General features: G+C 45.8%; 1 protein-coding gene across 8 annotated transcripts in view; it reads right to left on the reverse strand.

Moving 5' to 3' along the window:
* The window catches only part of L1CAM (L1 cell adhesion molecule), a 113822-nt gene extending 99302 nt beyond the window's left edge, over positions 1-14520 (reverse strand). For 7 of the 8 annotated variants that reach the window (XM_078386563.1, XM_078386566.1, XM_078386565.1 and 4 more), the window contains exon 1: positions 14239-14396. In XM_078386563.1, coding sequence (XP_078242689.1) covers positions 14239-14349 — 111 coding nt within the window. In that variant the 5' untranslated portion in view covers positions 14350-14396. Of the gene's footprint in view, positions 1-14238 lie in introns of all 8 variants that reach the window. The other variant, XM_078386560.1, reaches the window with a different exon arrangement.
* Positions 14521-15008: the final 488 nt, after the last annotated feature.

A 15008-nucleotide genomic window follows, 5' to 3' on the forward strand; every position in this document is an offset into this window, starting at 1 on the left:
CCACCCAAACTCTGAAATACCCCCGTTGTTCCTTGTTCCACAACAGTGCTCACTTGGCACCCAGTGGTAAAATATATCTGGCAGTGTGTCGCTGTGTCAGAGTCTATTTTGCAATCTACAGTGAGAAGCAGGGGTGATTCCTCAGGCTGGAGGACCAAGACATTCTAGTGCCCACTGCAGAATGCCCAAATGGGCCCCACCTTCCTTCACCGCTTCCTTTAGGGCCCAATCCACTAGAGAAAGTTATTGTCCACAAACCCTACAGATGGCTCATCAAACAAGCACCATCTAGTCAGTGTTCTCCCAATCGTTTCCATTTTGCTTGGACAAGAGAAAGTCCTGGGGGATCGGGCCCCTTAAATTTGTCTGTCTCCCCCTTTGGAACCCCACACCTCACTCTCACTCATGACATAGAGACCATCTCCATAATCTGTAGCACGCAGAAACTGGGTACTATGAGATGCATAAAATGCAGTACACGGCTGCTTGGGCCTCTTGTCAGATCACGCCCTCTCCATTTGGTGTATTGTGCAGTTCAATGCTCACTAAGCCCCAGCCCTTGAATGTACGCTGTGACATGAGAGGCGGGTGTTGATTTGCAGGTACTTCCTTGCATATAGCGTGTCATATATTGTGTATATATTCACAGAGAACAATCCTCTCTCTCCCCACTCCAGCTCTAACAGGACAGTGCCAATCTGCGGTCTCCATGGTAACTGTGGGCAAAGATAAGCTAAAGGGGTCTTATAGACTTTGCCCATTAAAAGAAAATATACAACACAAAGGATGGAGAAGCCAGCAGGGAAGCCCTGGGAGGAGCAAAATCTCTACAGCTCACAGGAGAATAAAACCCAAGAGGGCTTTCCACAGCTCCAGCCTGTTGTAACCATTAACTTTTCTCATTTCTCTCCTAGGAGAGCTTGAACATCCTTCTGGCTCTTTTGACTTCCAGTGATGCAGGCCTAAACGATGACGTTGATTTTGTGTGTTATGTGCTGTTGCCAGCACCGACTGATAGCAACATCAACAGAGCTTTCAAAATAACTGAGATATTTAAGAAATGATTTTTATTAGTTCTGCTCCACTCCTCGCAATAGCTTTCCATGGCCAAGCAGCAATTCAAACCCAGGTCTAGCCCATCACTCTATTCACAACATCACATTGGGTGTAATAACGTTGTTCTTAGCTGAACGCTAAGAAGTTCTCTTTCTTTTTTCCCTGTTAATGCTCCTCTTCTTTCTTAGAAACAGGAAGCATCAGGCTTTCTAAGTCTGAATCCCTTCCTTTGGTCCTTTCTTAGCAAAAACCACAGAATAAACCAATAACATCCTTTGTGGAACACTTGGCTGCAGGACAGGAAGGAAGGTTTATTCTCCAGTTTTGAGACTTGAGGGGTTAATCACTTCTGCCTCTCCTCCCTGCCTTGGCCTCATTTGCAAAAGAAAACATGCAAATCCCAGCAAGGGAGAGAAAGAGAGATTGAGGGGAAAAATATTTATCAAGAGGAAAGAAGCAGTTCCAGGATTTGGGGGTGTGTGTGAAATATTGTCCCTTTATTTTAACAAATCCTCGTTATTCCCATCTTGGGAGTCTTGTACTCAGTGAACCATCACTGGGGATACTGTCAGCAATCCTACTGTCTCATCTGGCCTTACAAAAGACATGTGGCTTCTTCTCACCACCTTCGGAGTTACAGTAACATCAAGGGTGTCCATGAAAATTTTTCCGAGGTGGGGGCGGAAATCTGCACAATGGTATCCTAGCATAATTAATGAGCACAGTGTGTACAGCTGCAACACACTGATTCTGTCTATATGCATTAGAATAATATGGATATTTAGGATGGGAGGGGAGATACATGTTGCTCCCTCCCTCCTCCTCCCCAAACACTCATGTCTATTATTGCTTAAGATATTTCCCATAAATCGTGTAAGACTCTTCACACCATCCCCAGAGTTACTGGATCATTGCTCAAGGCACTTCCCAGAAATTATGAGTATTTGGCTTTCTAGTGCCTCTCTGACTCTCCCAGTAATCCACATCACTTTGTCGTCTTTTATGGGCTAAGAATACATGCCAGGTTCCCTGAAAGCAAATCTAAACACTCCAAGGGCATTCAAAGTGGACAAGCAGTCCACAAAACCTTCTCAGTACCCTTGCACTCATAACTGCAAGGATTATCAACTAAAAGGAAAGAGCCATCTTTTAGACAACTTAACTGGATGAATAGGGATGTCCTTTTGAGTTGCACAGCCCAGCAGATCTCAGAGCTCACCAGATCTCAAGACACAGGCTGAAGTCTCAGGGAAGCGCCATGCTTCCCCAAACGAAGGGAGGAGATTGGTTTGTGTGCATCTTTCAAGCCTGGGTACCCTTCTCCATCTGCTCAAAGCTGGCACCCGGGATCAATGGCTCAATGTGAAGGTGTCTGTATATGTGCTGTGCTTGCTTCCCTCTGAATAAATTCTGCACCCCATCTCTGTGGCATCAAAGGGCCCTCCTTATGGTTTCCATTTTTGGATATGAAACCTTAAGGAATAGAATACTGCTGACCCAGGAACGTCTCCATGTTACAACATGGAGTTGTAATATGGATGGATTTTCTATTATTTTAACATGTTTAAATAATTCATGTGTTTCAAAACCTAGGGAATGGAAAATCAACCAAGGGCAGCTTTATGAGACTTTGGAGTCAATCCTGGACACACACGATACACTTGGTGGTCTAGGACCTGAGATAATTGGATTGAAATCATCACTAAAGTAAGACTAATCTGCCAACATCAGTACCCAATCTGTGAAATGGAACCATTAAGAACCTGCCCAGCAGGACTGTGACAAATGTAAAATCAAATGTAAAATTAAAGAAGGTCTATAGATTATGAACCATACAAATGGTTAAGAATATTACTACAGTCCTCTAGTAGATTCTTTTTAAGTCTGGTTCATGATGGGAGCCCAAGCATTAATGGGCAATTAGAATGTTCTTTACACAGATCCACACTGAAAGGCACATTATTACTCCCACACAAAGGGTTGAAAAAGTCACACTGCTCTGAATTTTAGTTTGTGTGTGTATATGACAAAAGAAGCATGCCTCACTTCTGTAAATGAAGGAGTACAATTTAAATGGTTGCACGGATCAATCACACATTATTCTGATCCGAGTAAAGAAAAAATATATATTATTTTGTACTAAAGCTTGCAGAATTCCCCTGCCACCCATCTCACTGGCCATGGTGCCTGGGGAATTTTGCAAGTTGTGATTCTTGCAAGGAATTTATTTTGTCTCTCTGTTCTGAAGAAACATGAAAAACATGGAGTTGCGTGGAATGTTTCACAAATTAAGAATGTGGAAAGTTGCTAAGGAGGAAGAGGAAGAGGGGGTGTCTGTGCTGGCTTGGTCTCAATAGGAAGTGAGCACTCTTACTGTGGAACTGATACTTCTGGAAAGTCTAAACATTTTCGATGACAAGAAACTCCCAAAACAACTTGACTAGCAATATAGAAGAAATACAGCTAGTGCGCTTTCCTGTCCATCTATTTCAGCCACCTCTGTGCTGTTTTTCTGATACTCCACCATTCTCACTGGCCTCTTCAACCACTTACAAGGGTGAACTATTACGACTATTAGGTCTCATTATACAGACTCTGCTTTGGGGCCACCAATCAAGCCCCCCTCTGTAGCACAGAGATGCCCTCGGGCTGGGTCAGGCTGAGGGTGAGGCAGCGGAAACTTGGGGGCAGCAGAACCGTCCAGCAAACAACATGCAGCAAGCATACAACAAGGCGCCAATTGTTTCGGACCTAGATTCCAGAGAAATGATGGTAACGCAAGCTACAGGAAGATGACTGCGAAGTCATAGAACAAGGCTGTCTCCTAGCCTACCACCCACCCCTATCTGGCCCGTTTCCTGTAAGGCTTGAGTACAGAGAGAGAGAGAGAGAGAGAGAGAGAGAGAATACCAAGGCCTTCAGCCATGGACAGAGCCGGTCATGGTTTACAACAGAGGACTTTCTCAGTCCGATGCCCCTCTACTCAGCCTCCTTATACCTGTCCTTTCACCAGATGCTCACTTACAGTCCTAAATGGTTGTGACAGGTGATCTTCCCCCAGGTGAATTCACATTTACTGGAGCATGAGAGGCCCCCTGCAAGGTGTCCTAGCTATTCCTGTGACTCGAAGATGGACTGTCTCCTCAAATGTAACTAAGACACACACACAGGGAGGGAGAGATGATCATAGTCCCCAAGCAGGTGGGGGTAATCTGGGATGGAAATGCCTGAGAGAGAGAGAGAGACTCCAGTGGAACAAATTTGAATATTCAAATATTCAGTAATAATGTGACAAAGATCTGCCCAATTTTTCAGAGCGGCTCACACCAGTAGATTACAAGTACATAGTTGAAGGACTGGGGGAGGGCTGGGGGGGTCATTTCAAGAGCCACCTATACAGTGGACAACACTGACAGCTGCTTGTACCAGTGAATCCAGAAAAACCCTACTAGCTGGATTGGCTCAACTGCTTAACCCTATTTAGACAAGACGAGTGCAAAAAGTTGTGGCATTTCTGATATGGGAATTTCAAAGGCAAGACTCTGTGAAATGTATCAGAGTTGTGTCTGACTGTAGCTCTCGTTCATGTGAATGCAACCACCGTGTAAGAACTTTCCACTGGACTGGTACCCTGTGGATCATATTTCCTTTTCTCTTGTTTTTATAATGCAGATGGAGAACTTTTTCCTCCCTGAATTCTAATTCTGGAAGGGTCTTGTAAAGCACATGCCAGTGCGGGATTAATCTCACAATGACTATGTTCTAGAGCTGGGCAGGGCTTAGGGGACAGACTGGGGCAAGGTGTGTTAGGGCAGTACAATCCTTATCCATTTGGATATTTTCCCCATGAAGCCTACACAGCACAGCTCAAGTCTATGCATGGTTATTCAGCTGTATGGCTCACCGTTAACAGCTTACATGGAGCACAAAGTACAGCGGAGTTCCATGCAAGGTAAAGGTAAAGGTTCCCCTTGACATTTAGTCCGGTCGTGTCCGACTCTAGGGCATGGTGCTCATCTCCGTCTCCAAGCCATAGAGCCAGCGTTTGTCCGTAGACAGTTTCCATGTTCACGTGGCTAGTGTGACCAGACACGGAACGCTGTTACCTTTCCACTGAGGTGGTACCTATTTATCTACACGCATTTGCATGCTTTCGAACTGCTAGGTTGTTCCTAGCATGGATGGAATGGAATGGTCCATGCAAGACCTTCCTGCAAATCAGATCTTAATGGCACCCAAAACCCTTGCATGATGTGGCTACCTCACCTTTAGGCAAGGTATTTGCAAGTAAGGCCACGAGAGTCACACACATATTTACTAGCTTGTTTGCCCCAAACTATCAATGTTAATCATGTTCAGCGCATCAATAGTTTGCCTAGCTCTCTTTCCATGTCCTATCTTTCCTTTAACAATCACATACAGGTAGAGATAATGACCAAGCAGGTAGCTGTTTACAAGGGTAACATGGACATACAAGATCCCCACCATTTTCAGCTATGAAGACCCTTCATTCTTCTTCTGGTTCACTACAGCCAGAAGAATAGAACTATGTATGTCAAGCTAGCAAACAAAAGGCTATTTGGGAATCAGGAGGACCCTTCCATGTTATCACACTGCAAGGAGGTCGGGCGCCCAGGCCTCTATTCTGAGAAGTGGGGGCAAACCATCTAATTCCAACTCCAGGTCTTTGGCTGGTACTATAGAAAGAAACAGGTTCACAGGCACTGTTGGAAATATTACTCCTGTATGCACAATATGATTCAGGGGTACTAGGGAGGAGAGGGAGAGGGTAGACTGGAAATCCAGCCCTTTCCCTTCCTTGGGTGGTGGGGGAGGTTCTTTCTGCAGGTGCTGAATGGGCTGGGGGAAAGAGACAAAGGAGTTCCAAGCAGGCAAATAAGCCAAATGAAAAGTGACAGGGAGATGAGTCATCATGTTCTCTGGATACAGAGCTGGATGTACAGGTGCAATCCTGGGTGGGGTTGTACAACTGTGTGAGTGTCGTGGGTACAACAGCTCCAGGAACTGTTCAGGATAACCCTACTGCAGGTTGTGATGCTGCTGCAGCAGCAGGATGTCAAATTCATGTTGGTCGCTTCGATGACACTGTCCAACCATCTCGTCCTCTGTCGTCCCCTTCTCCTCTTGCCTTCACACTTTCCCAACATCAGGGGCTTTTCGAGGGATTCTTCTCTTCTCATGACGTGGCCAAAGTATTGGAGCCTCAGCTTCAGGATCTGTCCTTCCAATGAACATTCAGGGTTGATTTCCTTCAAAATGGATAGGTTTGTTCTCTTTGCGGTCCAGGGGACTCTCAAGAGTCTCCTCCAGCACCACAATTCTAAAGCAGCAATTCTTTGGCAGTCAGCCTTCTTTATGGTCAGCTCTCACTTCCATACATTGCTACTGGAAAAACCATAGCTTTGACTATGTGGACCTTTGTTAGCAAGGTGATGTCTCTGCTGTTTAAGATGCGGTCTAGGTTTGTCATCACTTTCCTCCCAAGAAGCAGGCGTCTTTTAATTTCATGGCTGCTGTCACCATCTGCAGTGATCATGGAGCCCAAGAAAGTAAAATCTGTCACTACCTCCATATGTTCCCCTTCTATTTGCCAGGAGGTGATGGGACCAGTGGCCATGATCTTAGGGTTTTTTTATGTTGAGCTTCAGACCTATTTTTGTGCTCTCCTCTTTCACCCTCATTAAGAGGTTCTTTAATTCCTCCTCACTTTCTGCCATCAGAGCATTGGTGGTTGGTGCATAAACTTGGATTACTGTGATGTTGAAAGGTCTGCTTTGGATTTGTATTGAAATCATTCTATCATTTTTGAGATTGTATCCCAGTACAGCTTTTCCCACTCTTTTGTTGACTACTCCATTTCTTCTACAGGATTCTTGCCCACAATAGTAGATATGATAATCGTCTGAATTGAATTTGTCCATTCCCATCCATTTTAGTTCACTGACGCCCTGGATGTCAATGTTTATTCTTGCCATCTCCTGTTTGACCACATCCAGCTTACCAAGTTCATAGATTTTACATTCCAGGTTCCTATACAGTATTTTTCTTTGCAGCATCGGACTTCCCTTTCACTTCCAGGTGCGTCCGCAGTTGAGCCTCCTTTCGGCTTTGGCCCAACCACTTCATTGGCTCTGGAGCTACTTGTACTTGTCCTCCACTCTTGAAGGTGATGGACGCCTTCCGACCTGAGGGGCTCATCTTCTAGCATCATATCTTTTATCCTTTTAGTCTATGGAGTTTTCTTGGCAAAGATACTGGAGTGGCTTGCCAGTTCCTCCTCCAGGTGGATCACATTTAGTCAGAACTCTCCACTATGACCTGTCTGTCTTGGGTGTCCCTGCACGGCATAGCTCACAGCTTCTCTGAGTTACTCAAGCCCCTTCGCCACGGCAAGGCAGCAATCCATGAACCTCACCTAGCCACCTTCAAAATTGGGAGTAGGGGTTGTTCTCAACCTCCATTTCTGTTGCATTGAGAAACACAAAGCTGGGGACAATGCAGCCAGAAAAGGCAGGCTGGGGAGTCCTTGGAACAAAGAGGCCTTCTTGGAAGGGAAGGGAAGCAGGACCATCATCTGACGTGGGAGAAGGAGTCAAAATCAGGGATATAACCAGCAGGAGAAAGAGGGAGGGCTGCAAGCTAGGAGCACCCATGGAGTACGGTCAAACCAGGAGGGAAGAGTGCGTGGTCCAGGTCTCATAGCAGGGAAGGGTCAGGAGGACAGAGGGCATCCCCTGCTACAGGGCAGATTGGGACTTGGTATTTCTCTCCAGCCTGCCACCAGCTCTCTTGACAAGATGGATCGGTGGTGAATGTGCCAGACCATAATTCCCCGTTGCCCAGCAACATATAGCTATCCATTCTCTCCACTCGCACCATCATCAGCCACCAGCCCTGCTTCTGACAAATTCCTCCTGTAAATCAGTTGCCACCTGCTGCCCTCCCCCCTCCCTTCCACCCCCCCCCCCCCACACACACACACACTCTCCCAGCCCCCTATCTCTCCTGTCAGGGACTCGGGAGAAAGAGAGACAGAGTGAGGGCATCCAAGGTTAGCTTCATCCAGAAAGGGGAAAGGTCCTAGTTATTAAGAGAGAGATTGCCAGAAGATCTTCTGACCTAGGCAAGGCTCTATCCTCCCCACCCACCTACACACACTCCCATCATGTGACAATCTCCTGCAGAAGCCCCACTGGAATGAATGGACGCGGCCATGTAAAAGCCCAGCAGGGTCTAGGGGTGACATAGGACATTTCTGTGTAAGGCAAACTCAGCAAAGAGAACAGTATTTAGGTTTTCCTCCCCAGGAGGAGAATTTAGAATTGGAAGGAAAGGGAGGTGACACTTTAGAAACTCTGTGGGTGTGGGTGTTAAGGGTAAGCTGTCCTCTGATGCAGATGTTGGGTGTGCATTTTTTAAAAAATCTTACAAAAGCATGTAAATGGCAAATTATTACCCTGATGCTACGATGATCTATTTTGAATATTTATGCTCCCCTGTTGTTACTATTAGACTGATGAAAGTGATAATTAAATAGACTCTTCTTAATAAGGGAGCTTGCCAACCAAACAATGCAGTGAGTTGCCAACAAAATAATCAGATGGAAAATGGTTTTTACCTCGCTTTCTAAATACCAGAAAATCAAAACCACAGATTTGTTCCAACTAAGATTTTGTAGCATTTAACTCTCCAAGATACAATTTGTATTCATATACATTTGCACAGCTTTGGAGATTTAACACATACCCCTCCCAACACATACACACATATTCAGGGCAGAAAGCACCCGCTGATTTCCATTCATTTTCATAACTATCCAGTTGATTCTATGGCAGGGGCTGTTTGACTTCCTGGAGCTAAGCTATATTTCGTTGTTTTTTTTTTTTAACTGAGAACTGGAACGTGAGCAAGATTTCACAAAGGAATTGAGGGACAGCATAAGATGCACAGGGATATGTTGGCTTAATTCACATACATGGAATGCATCACTACAACACAGTGTATCTGTCAGTGTATGTAAAAATGGCCCAGAAGCAGACTGCTTTCTCATCAGTTAACCACATTATCACCCAAACCACATTATCACCCAAATACGAAGCTATTGTCATGGCTGGTTTCTGACAAGTGAGAATGGTAGTGAGCACAAGAGGTTACCCTTTGCTATGTAAACCTTGACATCCTTTTTTCTGCTGAAAACACCGGCACAATATCTTGCAGCAATTTCTTGGCATTTTGAATCATCGACACAGAAGGACAATATCCCACATTCATGAACTGAAGGTTTTCTGAAGAATTTAATTTCCAATTGAATTTAGAGGCCATTAACTCATTCTGTATAGTCACCACACATCAGAAGTGACTTGATGGCGCATATGGTTTAGGGATCTGGCTATAGAACCAGAGGTTGGGAGTTTGATTCCCCACCCGGCCTCCTTGACAGGGGCTGACCCCAGCCCTGCAACTCTAAGATTATAAGACGTTTTTTCTTTATTACCAGATAATTATATAGTGACAAGACAAGTACTGTAGAATGGTTGAAACTATAACAGGATACAGTTACCAAAAGCTCTGCTAACCATAGAGTACAGCCATCCAGAGCCACAAAGCAAAACCCAGTAATTTTACAGCATAAATGAATGAGGTTCTGAATATTTGCTCTCTACTCTTTTTAAAATATATTTTACAATATTTTTACAACCAGACACAGCATCCCATTCTCAGCACCAATGTTTGTTTGGCCAGGAAGGACTTAATAAGCTCCCATCCTGAAAGTCAGCGAATTGGGTCCTGATAGAGTCAAAAAGTCAGGTTGCCTCAGACCTGCACCTGATTTTTCCCTTGGAAGGCTTGTGTCAGGAGCCCAGTCTCAGAAATCCACAGATAATGTTGACTGAAAGCACTCAGGGCTGTGATAAACACAATTGTTCCGTGTTTTTGTAATAAGGAAATACTTTGAAACTGCCTTACAAAATTGTGTGCTACTTTCATGGAGATTCATGACAAAATGTCTCCCTTTCTGAAATACTATCACTCCATTATTCTCTTCAAAGAAAGTCTATTTTTGACTCTTCAAAGAAAGTCTATTTTTGACTCTTCATAGACTGTTTCTATGACCTTTTATTGTCCTCCAAATATCTCCCTTGCAACCTACAAAGCTGCAACAATATATCTACTTTGCAATAATCTATCTGATAAGGCTGCTCCAGGCATGCCAAGTCTTCCAGCAAAATGGCTGTCTTTCCCTTTTGAAATATATCTATTGAGAATTACTATTTCAGTCCCTGTAGCCTGGATTCTTTCCAATTTTTAAAAAACTTGCATGTGGGACTAACCATTCTCTTTTAAGATAAGCAATATTGGCATTTTCAATTTATCTGAACTGTTTAAAATCTGGATATCTTTAGGATCACTTGTTTCTGCAAAGAAGGTAAAATCTGGATATCTTTAGGATCACTTGTTTCTGCAAAGAAGGGTATGGTTTTACTTTTTAAAATGTTTAACTCAGAAACCCTTTGCCCAAACCTGCCCAAATTTGGCACAGAACAAGAGCAGACTATCTGCTACAATTGTGCCAAATTTGGTGCTAATATGGTTATGATTTCCAGCTTCAAAATTATATATATATATTGTTTGAGTTGCCCCCACTTTGCCTTGTAGAGCGTTGATTTGATCAACTTCACAATAACATAGATGTGTTATCATGCAGCTATAATAATGAACTAATGTAGGTTTGGAACACCTTCCAAAAAACCCCACACCCATTCATGCTAATGGATTCCAGAGAATTTCTGAGCTACCAGAGATTTAGCCCCAGATAAGAGCTTTCTGCTGATTCTGCCCACCTCAAAATTTTCATGCAGTACCCATAGTCCTATTGCTTGCTCTGTCTTTCAGGCTAATACAGAAAGGGTGGAGTACAGAAAGAGCATTATGGCATCAAACAATAAGATTTAAGTCAAAGATTTCCAAATATCCATTACTGATCCTGTTTGTACCCTCTAAACAGTAACAGAGAAAGTTGCACTGAAATCTATCACAATCATGAATATTCTAGGTTGCATTTCTCAATACATCTCCCTGCCAGGAGAAAGTTCTCACCAAAGCCCAGTTTTTTACACAGGAATTCAAGGAGAATCCAAGATGTTTGAGAGTGCTATGAGTAAGTATCATTTTGATTCTGCTTTATTGCTCCACATTTTGTGGAGCCTACAATAAGATTAAGACTAGGGAACAATTTTGATTTAATAACATCCTCCTTTCTTCTAAAGAAAGAAGGGAGCTCTCAGAGTTTTGCTTCCCTGGAGAAGGTAAAAGGGCCCATGCATTGATCATAGGAGGATGCCTCAAAGATGAGTTGGCTACATCCTGTTCCCTGAGTTAGTTAGGACAATTTAAAGATATATAAATGAGAGCTTGCTTGCAAGGATGCAACCTCTAAATCTGAAGTTTCCACGAACTCCTATTCCCATCTGCTTTATAGTGACAAAATAGCTGCACTCTGCATATGTTCAGGGGCATTCTTTTTTATATACTGCATAAAAACAGAGATAGTCACAGCATCTTTATCAGAGCCATGCTTTCCTGTTCAAAGCTAATATACTCTTCCATGGCATTTTGGTTGGTGCTAATAAAGATACTGGCCAGCTATAGATTTTCAACTGCTAGCCCAGCATCATTCTGTAACTGGATTCTGAGACTGAGCCCAATGGAGCTCTGTACAGAGTTTCATCTCTGGATTAGAAACTGGAGGTTGTAGTCCAAAGAAGTCACTTGGGCACACTCTAGCTTTGCATTTTTGGCACCATACAGATTGCACATACATACCATAACTACCACTAATATCCCAGACAGTCCGTACATTTGAGAAAGACCAACACATGCTACAAATACAAAATCAAAACTTGGAACTCTAACACAGTACCCCTGGCACCACCCAGGTATTTGGCAACATCCTTAACAAAAGCCTGTAACTGATGCAAATCACCAATGCCCTATTCCCTTGTATGCATGCATTCTGTTTTTGTTTATTGAATAGATGTGCCCTGGCTTGCTTTGAACCCTTTGACTTGGCAAGTCGGGAATGACATGTAGTTACCCAGCAGTACAGCCTGCATATGGTGTGGAGCGCACGCTTCCTCTCTAGCACCTCTGAGGCTATGCCTTCCCTGCACCTGAGAGCACCAAGTCTGATTGCCAACAGCTTCTCAGGCTGACTCTTGCTTGGAAGAAAACCTGTTGCTAGTATAATGGATGTACAACACACAACAACTACTACCCTGTATGGAAACACATACAGCACTTTCCTACTTCAAATCAGCATCTTCAGTGATGCTATGCATCTCCAACACATTCTCCACACAGGCTGCCCAGCCAGACAGTTTGCACACACACACACACACACACACACACACACACACACACACACACACACACACACACACACACACACACACACACACAAAATGATGCACGCCAAGGCAGTTCAAGAACCAAGAATGGAGGCCACGTTACCATCCGCACTCATCTGCCCTAGTCATCAGCTGCCAATGCCACACAGACATATTACAACTTCATCCATATGGACATACAGTACAGTAGTTAGTATGTGTGACCCACTCCTCATACCAGTGGTAACTGCATGTGGGGTCTTAACCATGTTTTTGGACTGGAGCTTCCATCCTTTTTTCACCACGGGGCCCTTGCTGGGTAGGACTGATGGGAGATGCAATCCAGCAACATCTAGAGGGCAACCCCTTACTTAACCTTGCTTTAAGAAGCCCTAGAAACCTACCCATCTAACAGCTGACACACCTGTTAGACTTATATACTCCACACTGCTGCACATACCTGCCTAGCAGCTATTTCACACTGACACACACACAGAGACCCCAACAAAACATTGCAAACATCAGTGTGATCCCACTCCCAGAACCAGAACAGTATAAAACCTTACAAAGTCCTAAACAAAGCAATACTTTCTCAGAGCTACTACCCTCCAGCAGCTTTTCACACCTACTCTCAGACGCAAACACAACACAGTGTAAACAGTTTGTCTTAGAAATTTAGTGCTGCATTTCACAAATGCACACAGATAACCTCAACATTTGGTTACCCAAGACAGAAAGTGCAAAGACTTATTCACCCTCTAAGCTCCCCCTTCCACCCAGCAATAATATATTCAGTAATTAACAACCTGCTCATCTTTAATGGTTCTTCCCCTCACCCCTCAACCTGCTGCCTCAGACAGGCCATCTCGTCTTCCACATTGGCAATGCTGACTCTCTGTGATGACATAAACGCTACAGCCTCCTCCCGCTTTAGGCCCAGATCCAGCCACCACACCCTTTTAATATTCAGTCTATACAGCTATAACTCAAGATGCTCACCCCACACGCTGCCCACAATTCCCACAGTATCCTCACCAACACACAATGCTTCCCCTTCTTGTACATCTGAGGTTCACATCTGCACCCTATCCCCCACCCAACCCCATTCCACACATGGGCACTCACATCCCACCACATCCTTCCCTACAACCAAAAAGACAGAGCACCTCATCCCACACCATTCTGCTCTCCTCCCTCTCTCTTTCTCCCTTACACAGACGTACGCGCACAAACACACACACACACACACAGAGAGAGAGAGATCATATCCGCTACTACGCAGGCCCCCACCTTGCAGAGAACCCTGCCTTCTCTTCTACCCCCCAGTAAGCTTTCACCTCGCATGCCAGCAGGCATCCTAATATACCTTTGGGGAGGGGGGGTCACATATCTGTATCCCTGACACATCCCTCTCCTCAGCACACGTTTTTCACATGCACGGGGTCCTCCAAGATCTCGCTCTCCCCCCCCCCCACAAACCGTCCTGCAGAAGCCACAGCCCCCCCCCAATCCATCCATCCCTTCCTGCGAGATCTGAAGATGCTCTCAGGCAGCGATGAGACCTTCAGAGATTGACCCCACTCCCCACACCCCACTGCACCCCACCCACGTACACTAGCATTAGTGGGTGCGCGACAGCTTACCACACCCTCTCCCCGCAAGAGAGGATCCCCTTCTTCCCTCTCCAGAAGGGGCTCCTTCGCCATTCCTTCCCCACCCCACCCCACCCCACTTCTAACCCCCTCCTCCGTATTAAATCCCAGGCAGAGCCAACCTGCTCCTGCAACCCTCGGGTGGGTGGGTTTGGACCAGGGATGAAAAATCTTCCCCCAACTTTTCTCCATGCACAGGCCCGCATCGAACCGGGGGGGGGGGTGTCCCTCATCCGGGAGCAATCGGTCCTGCCCCCCTACCTGAGCCGCGCCCGTGCTTTCCGCTCTGCCCGCAGCCGAGGCTGTTGCCTCGCCGGCTCCTGCTGTTGCTGCCGCGGCCGCTGCTGCAGCGTCTGATCGATGTGACATAATCGGCGGCAGCGGCGGAGAGTCCCCTCCCCCTCGCGCCCCGCCCTGCCCCGACTCCCCTCCCGCCTCCCTGCCTTCCCGGCTCTCTGGTCGGTCCCCATCGCTGGGGGGGGGGTGGCTGCGGGGGGGGGGAAGGAGGGAGGAGAATGGAGTAAAGTGGAAATGGACGGATGGGGTGGAGGAGGAGGAGGGGGTACCTCAGCCCTGGCCCGGCCCTTTAGAAGGAAATTTGGGGGAAGCTTGGGTGGGGCTATACCCAATAACCACAGCAGTGGGGAGCCCTTTCCAGAAATTTTTGAGCGGGAGCCCGAACCTATTCTGAGCTCATGAGGGCGGGGGGGGGATGATAACGAGCCTACGACGCCGGGATCCTTTCTTCTTAGCAGGGGGCAGAGGAAGAAGCTGACGGGGGGGGGGATAAAGGGGGCTTGAGGGCTCCAACCAGCATTGAACTGGGTGGGACTGAGCCCCCCCCCACCCCCTCCGAGGTTTTTCCTGCGCTCCTTTGAGGCTGAGAGAGAGA

This window comes from Pogona vitticeps, chromosome 2 (genome assembly GCF_051106095.1).
Source record: "Pogona vitticeps strain Pit_001003342236 chromosome 2, PviZW2.1, whole genome shotgun sequence".
NCBI classification, from domain to species: Eukaryota; Metazoa; Chordata; class Lepidosauria; order Squamata; family Agamidae; genus Pogona; species Pogona vitticeps.